The sequence below is a fragment of the Hippopotamus amphibius genome, chromosome 3, assembly GCF_030028045.1.
Source record: "Hippopotamus amphibius kiboko isolate mHipAmp2 chromosome 3, mHipAmp2.hap2, whole genome shotgun sequence".
NCBI lineage: Eukaryota > Metazoa > Chordata > Mammalia > Artiodactyla > Hippopotamidae > Hippopotamus > Hippopotamus amphibius.
In genome coordinates, this window is record NC_080188.1 from 117,121,590 (window position 1) to 117,133,010 (window position 11,421).

Consider the following 11,421-nt stretch of genomic DNA (forward strand, 5'->3'; position numbering starts at 1 on the left):
TGCATATATTTTTTAAGTTAACATTACCAACTGGGCATTATTAAATTCATTGGTTGATAGGTCCCTGGTGATCTTTCTTTACAAATGGAAGGGAGGTTAACATGGTTAAAATACATTCAGTCTCTTATTCATTCGACCAACATGAGTTCAACCCACTTTCTCTCCACTCTCTATTCCCACCCCTAGGTGAGAAATAAAAACCTGCACAGCCTTCAGGCTGAATCCAGCACACCAGTCATGGGTGTTTCAGTTTTGACTCACACTGATTTTGTTAAGAAGAACAACAGTTATTTGCTAATCTTTAAAATCAGGGGATTTTACATAAGTATCCCGACTTTTGACTTCACTTGAAAATAAGGTCAACCAGGCAGCTTTCCAGCATGGCAGCTGCTTGTTAGAGCTAAGGAGATGCTGCCCCCACTAGCAGGGCAGATGCTGTCTGCCTCATGTCCATGATGCCCGCTGAGCCCTTCCATTTCTTTCTCTTGCCACCTACACCATGAGTTTGTGAGGACTGCCCTAGACTGCTAGCTCCCTGAAGATAAGGACCCTCTGGGTATAACTCGACTTTGACTCTCCAGCATCTAACCCAGACCCCAGCACACAGGGTGCTCAGTATATGTTTGTTGGATGACATGAAGTATCTTGGGGACACATGCATCACATTTCTTCCTAGTGAAACTCTGCAATTGTGATACTACTTTAGCCTACATTTTTGATGCGGGTTGGCATCATAAGTGTCCCTGGTCTGTGCCATCTGTCCCACTACCTTAAGCCATTCACTTGTATGTCACTAGGCTGCTGCTCCTGTCTACACTTTGCCATTTGAACACTATTCCTCCTTGCAATCTCCTCCTCAACTGAGCACTGCAATGTACATCTCATCAAGAAGATTGGATGACTACATGAGATCACAAATGTCAAGTATGGCCCCTAGCATTTATTTTTATCATGTTAGTAGCAGTGTTTTGTATTCAAGTTGGCAAGAGTCTCTCCCTTCTTAGTTAGTCCAAAGGGCTCAGTTTTGGTTCTGTAGCCAAGCCCCAAGGAAGACATTACAGTAGAAATCTCTGTATTCAGAGCATTTTCAAAGTCCACTCCCCACAGATATTGATCGAGGTAAAAATTTTATCAAGGGGTTCATACTTCTTATCTGATCCATTAGTGGCCTAAAGGGGACTCTCTGGGCAGGTCTGAGCATATATAACTAGGAGCTCTTGGACACCATGGCATGCTTTGAAATCACTCTGTCTTGAGTACTTGGTCCAGGTTAGAAGCATGAGGTGGCTTGGGATACTCGGCCTGGTGGCCCTCTCAGAGTGCCTAGTCATGTAAGTACGGGAACTGTAAGTGGCATCATCTCTGTTTCTTGGGTTTGTCTTGTCCTCTTATTTTTCCACCCATCAGGGTTAGAAGGAAATATAATCATTCCCTAACAGGCTGAAAGCTCAGCTCACACTTATTGATGTGTACCTTCCCAAGGAAACAAATGTTCTGGGGTCGGTCTGCAGGGTTACACAACTCTGGAGATGCCAGTCACATGATGACCTATGTGAAAATGGCACTCCTTGGAATGGTTCAGTGCGCCAACTCTGCAACTGTTAGTTAGGTCCTATGGAATAGCATTTCTCCTGTACTTGCTTTTGTATCTACTCTCTGCTGTCTCTCCATTTCAGTGTCAATGTTTCTGTCTCCTCATCTCTTTCTCTCTCTCTTTTATGTCTTCCATCCTATTGGATGCCACTGTGCATGTGGAACTCTCTGAATTTTTGTTTATTTGTTTCTTTTCTATTTTGACTCTTCCTTGCTTCTCTAGCCTCTTAATTCTTCCAATTTATTCCCCATCTCCTGGCTTCCTCTCTTTCCACTCTATTTTGCTTGATCCCCAGAGAAACAACAGGAAGGCTACTTCTAGGCTGTTTTACCTCTAACAAGTAGTGTGACCACAGCTAAGTCACAAATTCCCTGCATTTCAAATTCCTCCCAGTGAAAAGAAGATCATGATTCACCTTCTACCTGCTTCCCAGAGCTTCTTTGAACAAGACACAGTGGGATGGCCATAGCAATGATAATGGCTCTCTTTGTTGAAACCGCCTACATATCATGTACATTATATCCATCATCTCACATAATACCCACCACATTCTATATGGAGGATGGTGGTTATTATATTCCACCTTCTTACCAATGAGGATATTGAGACTCCAAAGAGTCATATGATTCACCCAAGATTACACAACAGAATCAGTATTCAAACCAAGGTCTTTGCCCAGGTCTTTGCATGGTATTCTGATAATAGCATCAAACTCGTAGAAATGCTGAGAAGATACACAGCGTCATGACAATGCAAGGTTTCTCAGTCATACAATAACATGGCCAGCTGATTGCTGCCCCTTTTTTGTTTCCTTTTCCCAATGTTCGGTAAAAGAATCCCTCTAACGAAGATCACAAACAGGCAAGAAACCCTCAGGGAAGAAAACCTGCTGACAAATTTCCTGGAGGAGAACACTGTCAACAGGTCGCAAAGTGCCACTGATGACCCAGATATTTCTCTTCAACCCCTGAGGAACTACCAAGATGTGAGTGTGTTGGGAGGATGGAGCTCCACTGCACCCCCTGGTGCTCTAGCCTAGCACTTTGGTTGACCTGGATGGGCCAGGATGGTTGTTGGGGCTGGGGCTCCGGCAGGAAGCAGAAACACTGGGGAACAGGGACCCCATTCCCAGAGGAGAAGGCACTCTCATCCTCAGCTCTCATTCTGTGGTGACTGGGCCCAGCAATGACCAGGAGCAGGTAAACATCCATTCCATGCCAAAGACATGTCATTAGTGTGAGGGAGATTGTTCTTTCTGAACTAAATGAGCCACAGAGTTACAGATGAAAGGTGAGGCTTGCCTGATCAAAAGATAAAGCAAACTGTACATTGTTTGAAACTGCAGGCAGAGGAAGGTCAGCCTCTATAGGCCCAAGACCACCAGTAAAATGTTACTAAGCCCTATGGCCTGTGACACCATAAAAATGTGACTCTCTGGTTATTGTTATTGATTTTAAAAAAGGTCTCATCTCTCCTTCAAGAGTTCATAGGCCAGCCTGAATAATAGGCAAAGAGTAAATACAGGTCCAATAAAAGGGCCAAGTGTGTGATGATGATAGGACATGGTCTGAGTTTAAAGGAAGAGGCCTGCAGTAACCTAGGAGGACAACATAGAGAAGGAAATACTCCAGCTGGACCTTGAAGGAGAGAATGGAGAGCTTCTCAAATGAAGGCACTGGGACTTCCATGTATGTCCTGTGGTTAAGACTCAGCTCTAATACTGCACTGAGATGGGTTCAATTACTGGTCAGTTAACTGAGACTGCAAATGGCCAAAATAAAAAAAAAAATAAAAGAAAGAAATTAAATGAAGGCACCACTCTCAGCAGAGGCTGTGAGGTGTGGCGGTTTGAAAGTGATTTCAGGAGACATGGGAGAACGCAAGGAAGGCAGCACTCTGGGAATCAAGAGTGGCCATTTCAGCCAGGCCTGCCCTAACCATTCATCTGTACCCCCCACAGATGTGCTATGTTGGCAACATCAACATTGGAACACCCCCTCAGGAGTTCAAGTTTGTCTTTGACACCGGCACACCTTATATGTGGGTGCCCTCCATCTATTGCTCCAGTCCCCCCTGCCGTGAGTAGCTGCCCTACTCCCAAACACCCACCCATCTTATATTCCCCTCCCACCCATTTCTCCTTCCTTGGCCCCTGAGGGACACTAATCACTTGTGTCTGCAGGTTCACACAATCTCTTCAACCCTCAGGCATCCAGAACCTTCTGGCTCACAGACGAGTCCATCGATTTCAAGTACAGCACTGGGGAGATTGTTGGACTTGTTGCCTATGACACCGTTCGGGTAATCAGGCCTAAAGCAGCTTCTGAAAACTAGAAGATGAGACAGGGCTGACCCTGGGAGAAACCACTGCTTGCCAAACAAATGCAGGACCAGCTGGGAGGGCCTTTCTTTCTCAAGGTCCCCTAGTAGCATGTTGACCTCCCCACAGTGCATGTCTCTGAGGATACAGTGCCAAGCTGACACACAGACTCCCAAATGGCTAATCCAGAGAGTGGCTTGGGGTGTGGATTTGCAGCTCATTTGCCCATGAAAATCTCAAGGTTAATTTTGCTGGGAGCATGAAAAGAAGGGGAAAAGCACCCACTTTTTTATTATCAGACTGTGCTGGGCACTTTCATGGTAATAACATGTTTAATCCTGCAACAACCCCACACAGCAAGAGCTATGATTAGCTCCATTATAAAGAGGAGGAAACCGAGGTGCAGAGAGCAAGGACCTTGGAAATATCAGACACTTAGTAAGTGGTGGAGCTGGGCTCACACATCAGGATTCATGTATATATGATGTATTTGGGGAAATGATAAATCTGATGTTGGGGCCCTGGGGTTAGCTGAAGGCTTCAGGCATGTAGGCAGGGAAAGCAGGGGCCACAGATATGGGAAGGGTGTGATAAAAGGTTGCCTTTGAGAGCCCAATAAAATCTATGGCTTACATCCCATAAGGGCCTGAGTACAATCTCTCTCTCTGTAACAGACACACAACCCCAAAAGAATTTTCCCAGGCAGAATTTTCATAAGAACCCTGGCACCAGCATTGTGTAAAGGGCTTTGCCTTCTTGGGCAGATGCAGAATCCACAATACATTGCAATGAATTCAGTCCTTTTCTGTCATCTGATCATGATGATGCCAAAGACAAGACTACCCTGCTCTCTACTCATTTTATCCTCATGTGGGAATCATTTGGTCCTGTCCTGAGTCTATGTTTCCCCACCTGAATAGAACACATGAGGCCATTTTGCCCCTCTTAGCTGGTTTGTGCAGGAGGAGTAGTGTTGGTTACAATCCATAGCCCTGCACAGATGGACCCCAAGTTCCTGTCCCAGCTTGTTCTAACCATCTGAGGTGCACCCAGGGCACAGCTAGGCCTCATGTCTTCCCTGAGGTGCTAATGGCATCTGCAACCCAGCCCAGTCCCAACCCCACTTCTGCAACCTTTATGTGGGATCACTCTTTCCCCCTGCAGATCATGAACCTTGTCGACCTGGGCCAGGCATTTGTCCTGAGCATGAACCAGAGTGGGTTGGATCATGCATTCTTTGATGGTGTCCTGGGCTTGGGCTATCCCAGGCTTGGTCCCAAAAGCATCACCCCTGTTTTCGACAACCTGAAGACACGAGGCCTCATTTCTCAGTCTGTCTTTGCCTTTTATTTGAGCACGTAAGTCTGATCTGCACAAGCTCTCTCTCCAAATCTGCTTTAAAATGATTTCAGATTCATGAAAAATTATAGACCTCCTGATCCAGAATTTTTCTGAGATACTGTTTAGTCCAGCGTAAATAATGGCCCACGGCCACCTCTGGCCCTGCCACTGGTTTCCCTAACTTAAGTTTTATTGGGACTCTACCATGCCCATGGTCTCAAGCACAGCTGTTTTGTCCAGGGAAGTTGAGGGAAGAGTGAGAGAAATGGAAGGTGTCAGGCTACAGGCTGGAGGTAAAGGCAGCAGAATTTGCTCACGGATTTGACATGGAAGGAAGGAGAGGGATGGAGGGAATATTTTCTTTCTCACTAACATTTCACCAGGTGCAGAGGACCAGCCGCACAATTGGCAGGAAACAATGCAATAGGAAAATCTGGTACCTCCTATTCCAAAATTATTAGGAATTTCAAGACAGGGATTGCAGAGGTGTGGGGCCCTGCTGAGCATGGGGCCCCATGGATGGGCACTGGTCACAGGCCCATGAAGCCAACACTGGGTGCACCCGAACCCATGGCTTTAGGGTACCCCAGCTTCGAATTTTCTGAAAAGATGACTGGCTACACAAGGGGGAAGCCACATCCCGGCAGCATGGTGTCTTCTGAGGGTATCTCTGAGCACTCTGGTTGCTACAGGGGACCACGTCCTCTTCAGAAGGGTTGGTGGTCAGAGCCCAGCCAGGCTGCCCAGCTTCAAACCTCTTCTGTGCCACTCATCAGTTGGTGACAGAACCTGGCCAGATAATGAATCCCTCTTGCTTCAGTTTCCATTTCTGTAAAATGGGGACCATAGTAGGGCATCTGATGGGTGGATAGCCACAGCCCTCACACAGTGAGTGGTGTTATTCTCTGAGAAGGATCCCTCCCTCTTCCTTCTCTACTCAGCAGCAAGGAGAATGGCAGTGTGGTGATGTTTGGTGGGGTGGACCACAGCTACCACAAAGGACAGCTCAAGTGGATACCAATGTCCCCAGTCTACTTGTGGCAGATAATCATGAACCGGTAAGCCCCACCCTCTGTGGCCCACCCCTGGTGATGCTCCCGCACAAGCACATGGACACAGGCAGGCACACACAAATGCACAATCAGACATGCAGTCACACACAGACACACTCAGAGACACATACAGACACACATCCAAACAAACACATAAACACACAGATAGACACACCACCCATGGGCTCAGAATCACCCCAGACCTCCTGATGCGGGTCCTGGACAGGTTCCGGAGAGATGTGCTGTGAGGCAAATGGCATGCTTTGAGGGCCATAATGTACAGTGAAAAAAGGATCAAGGAGAATTTTGCATGCCTGAACAGGGTTGAGATAATATCACCAACTGTCCAAGGCTACCCAGGAGCAAGGGAGTTCTTAGTATGCAAAATTGAGAGTTTAAAAACAGGGGAAGTCCTAGACAAACTGGGGGAAATAGTCACCTTAGGAAGAAGCTTACCAGCAGTGGAGAGGGGTTGGCTGCATTCCTGATAACTGAAAGAAACTCATACAAAGAGCCAGCCTCCATACCCATTGCATCCACCTTCACAACCCGGGAACACAGTGGGGCTGAGGCTGTGACAGAATCAGGAAGCTGGGATCCAGCAGTGGCCTGAGAACAAAGGGGAATGACTGATGGGATTTTGTGTGATACCCTCAGACAGAAGCTTATGGGTCTTTGGAGGCCCTTGGGCTACCTTGGGCATCGCCTGGCCAGGGGCCTTGGTCTCTAAGCTGGGTAGGGGTCCATGCTGGGAAACAATTTCTCACATGGTAGCCTGTATCTCCCTCCCCACCACTCTGAGCATCTGCAGCCCCAGAGAACATCCATCTTCACTGTGTAGGTTGATTCATTACTGGTCAGACACCAGACACAGGTCTCTGGTTATTCCTCATGCATTTTTTGACTCACCCACTTATACATTCATTCATTCATTCATTCACTCAGCAAGGATACATTGTGCATTCACTTTGTGCAGCCCAGTTGAGGCAGGCACTGAACATACAAACTTCCCTTACATCTAGTGAGGCAGACGCACATGAAATGAGTCACGCGCATAATAAATTACCACCTCAGTACTTGCTATAAAATCAGGATGAATCTTCAGAGAGCGACTAAGACAGGAGCCTGTTCTAGTCTGGGGGGAAAGATTTCCCTGATAAAGGGACATTAAAGATAAAAACTGGAAGATGAAGAGAAATTAGCTAGACAAAGGGGATGTGGGTCTTCTAGGAAGGGCGACCAGCACATACCAAAGTCCAGAGGCACAAAAGAGTCTGGTGAATTCAAGAACTCAAAGGAAGTCAAGGAAGTTTATGTGACCAGAGCATAGGGAAACAGAGTGAGAGCATGAGCTGCTGGGCTGTTCTGGAGACAGTCAGGGAGGGGGGCAGTCATGGGGGAAGATTTCAGTGTGATCCTGGTGCCCACTTTGTCCCACTGTCTCTCAGCATCACCATCAATGGAGTAGTTATTGGTTGTCACCGTGGATGCCAGGCCATTCTGAATACTGGGGCTACGTGGCTGGCTGGCCCAACTAGACTGGTCAGAGGCATCCAGAATCTCATCAACGCCATGCCTTTCGATGGACAGGTAAAGGGACATGCCACAGGGTCACCCCAGGGCTCTCCACACTCCAGGTATCATCTGGGCCAACCTCTCTCCTCTTTCTCTAACAGTATCGGCTTCCATGTAGCTACATTTCAAGCCTGCCGAGCATAATTTTCACCCTTGATAACAATGACTACCCAGTGCCTGCTGAAGCCTACATCTGGAAGGTGAGGGGGCAACCTTGGGGGCTTGTTTTCAAATCTGTCCCTTGCAGGAACCCTGGGCTTCAGCTGGGAGGAGGGGGCCCTCTGCAGGCCAACCCACACCACTGCAGATGCTGCTGAGCCCAAGTGGCTGTTTCAGCACCTCCGACAAAATCAACCACTTGAGAGTAGAGGACAGTCTAGGACATCCATCATCCTGAAATAAATGGAGACACCACCTTGTGCCAGCATGGTGCAAGGCACAAGGAGAGGGGAACACTAAGCGCCTCTGCCTTCAAAGAGCTTCAATTCCACCAAGGCCCTAAGATGAGGTGAACAAGGAAAGTCAGCTCTAGCAATCCCTGAAATAGGCCAAGTGACCAGTGGCGTTGTCTGGGGACAGTCTCAGTGTGTTGTCACACCACCATCATTAGTGTTCTCCCTTCCATCTGGAAAGAGTCCTGGTTGGATGATGAATTACTTGGTTGTCCTAATCCTCTGCTACAATTTCTGCTTGCTAAGACTCATTTACCCCTCTTTGAGCTGGGCTACCAGACCTCTCTGTGGGGAATTTGGATGCTACATGAGTAAAGGGTGCACAGTGACTGCACAGCCCAGGAACAAGATTGAGGCTTAATGTCAGCTCCCTATAGGAATTTAGAGGAAGCTGATGGGCTCAAAGAAGGCTTTGAGGAAGACAGGGAATTTCAGTAATATGAAACCCCCAGCCTCATGGAGGCATAAGGAAGCCTGCTTGGGTTGAGGCAAATCTACACTGGAGTCCATGCAAATAGGACCTCCAGGGGCTCTGCTAAGTGGTACCAGGTCCAGAATGGGGGTGATGAGGGCTACACACAAGGTGAGCACCAGGATAAGTCAAACAACCCAACCTGGAGTGGCCAGGGAGGGTGAGTGTGGTTCGTGGAAGTCTTCCTACATGGGCTGAGCACAGCCTGGAGAACACCTTGTTGGGGGAAAAAGAGAGAAGAAAAGGCATTCTCTACAGAGGAAACAGTGAGCATGGATCAGAAGGAGATAACCAGGGAATTATGGGCTGTACCTGTCCTTTTTTTTTTTTTTTTTGATTGTATTGAAATATACTTGATTTACAATGTTGTGTTAATATCTGTTGTACAGCAAAGTGACTCAGTTGTGCATATATGTGTGTGTATATACTTTATTCTATTCATTTCCATTACCGTTTGTCACAAGATTTTGAATACTGTGCTGTACAGTAGGACCTTGTTGTTTATCCACTCTCTATATAGTAGAATGCATCTGCTAATCCAAAACTCCAAACCTTCCCTCTCCCACCCACCTACCTTATGGCAGCCACATGTCCTGGCTGTTCTTGTTTTTGGAAGGGCACTCCACTTCCACAGCTGCTGAGAGAGTAATTTGGTACTTATTAAGGAGAGAAATAAAGCTGAGAAACCACCGGCTATGGATGCTATGGGGTTGGTAGGTAAGGGATGAGTCTGACTGTGGCGTATTTCTGTCTCCCCCAGAGTCCTTATAACATCTGTGTCAGCCGGTTTCGAGGGGGCACAGAAACCTGGAACCGTTCAGAGACCTGGGTCCTGGGTGACGCCTTCTTGAGGATGTATTTCTCAGTTTATGATTGGCAAAACAAGAGGGTTGGCCTGGCTCCCGCAGTGTAAATCCTGGGGCTGCTTCAGGAATCAGTCAGGCATACTCCAACCACATATTCACTCTCACATAGTGCACTCCCTCCCAGGGATGGTGGTGGACTGTGTTTGGTGCTCTGCAAATCCCTATTCTCAATAAAGAATAAAGGATTCCATCCCTAATGATGCTAACAGGAGTGATTGACTTTCTTTGTGTTGGGGATGTATTTCATAATCCAGCAGGATCTAGAAACTCATCTGAACAAGGGAGAGGAACCTAACTCCAACTGGCTTCAAGGAAAGAGGGGATTTACTGGAAGGATAGTGGGGTTACAGGACACAGGAACCAGAGCGGTTTCATACATCTCAGTTACTGGACCCCAGAAATCAGAAGCCTTCAGCTCATAATTCCTCTCCTAACTCTCTTTCTTCTCTCATTGTTGATTCTTTTAGCCTGACTACTTTCTTCACTCAGGATTCTATATGCATATCCCCAATGCATCTAACCCATAAGAAAGAAGCTCAAAATACATCAGGGTTCCAGGGAGGGTTCTGATTGGTCCACCTCAGATCATGTGTCCAGGCCTAGACTATCCATCCTGGCGGGCACATGGGTACTATGATTGGCTTTACTTGGTCACATTGCATTGTGCCACATGATTGACAGTTCCTCCAACAACACGTGACTGGAACAGGGGAGAGGCAGCCCCAAAGGAAGTGCCGGGGGGTGTTCTAGACCATGGAGGATTTAGCAACAGCTCCACCAACTGTGCCACCTCCTCATTCAGAGGGATAGGAAAGGGTAATAAAAATATATTCTATTCTTCCCATCTCAGAGGAACTCTGGCAGTGGTCTTTTGCTTCAGGGGTTTCTGGGGGAGGCCCTGTGAGCTGAGATGTTTCCCCTTGGTCCTCTCATCCCAGTCACCAGCTTTCTGCCACCCACACAGTGGGTGTCCTCTTTAGCCCCATTTGCCAAGTGACAGCCTGTGTGGATCCCTAGCCTGCCCCACCCCTCTAGGGCCCAGTATGTTCCTTCCCTTTGCCTCCATGGTTTTTGAGGAAGATGCCACTCATGTAAAAGAGTCCCAGGGTGCACAAAGCCTTCAGCCTTTCTGAGCTTCCTCCAAGGGCAGATCAACAAAGCATTTGGTTCAAGTCTGCATGGTTTGGCACAATTAGAGTGGAAACATCACTTCTTCCCAACTGGAGGCCCTTGGCAGAGGCCCAGACTCGGGACAGCAAGGCTCAGAGGTGGAGGGAGAAAGAAAGGAGAAAAGGAATAGAAAAATGGAAATAAGGTGGAAAACTCACCCCAACACAATGCATAGTCTTGACCTTTACTCAGGCAAGATAAACATGAGTGAAAGGGACGTCTGCCTTCCTTCCTTATCTTTTCATTCAGTACAAGTTGACTGAGCACCTACAGTGTGTCAGGTGCTGTGGTGCACCCCCAGAGATAGTGGGCTGGGTTAGGCATCCCCACCAGTTCATGGAGACAGATAAAGTGACAACCCCAAATGGGGGTGCCAGATGTAGAATACAAGAGAGGCGTAGACAGGAGGTCAGAAGAGTGACGGTCTTCTTTCTCAGGGAGGCAAGAAATGGCTGGTGTAGGGCCAGAGTGGGGTCATTGACTTCAGACTTGCCTCCTCATTTTGAAATGCACTCCTAATTCCTGCAAGTCCCTTGTGTGTACAGATCTGCTGTAGGTCTAGGGTGCCATGTGCCTGGT

At 47.5% G+C, this 11,421-nt stretch overlaps 1 protein-coding gene across 1 annotated transcript; it reads left to right on the plus strand.

Annotated features, from left to right (window-relative positions):
* Positions 1 to 1,278: 1,278 nt before the first annotated feature.
* On the plus strand, positions 1,279 to 9,719 carry LOC130848739 (pregnancy-associated glycoprotein 2-like). The gene is made up of 9 exons (XM_057727145.1): positions 1,279 to 1,331; positions 2,429 to 2,579; positions 3,555 to 3,672; positions 3,777 to 3,895; positions 5,079 to 5,272; positions 6,197 to 6,313; positions 7,756 to 7,897; positions 7,984 to 8,090; positions 9,569 to 9,719. The coding sequence occupies exons 1-9, from the start codon at positions 1,279 to 1,281 to the stop codon at positions 9,717 to 9,719; spliced, it is 1,152 nt and encodes a 383-aa protein (XP_057583128.1).
* The last annotated feature ends 1,702 nt before the right edge of the window (positions 9,720 to 11,421 follow it).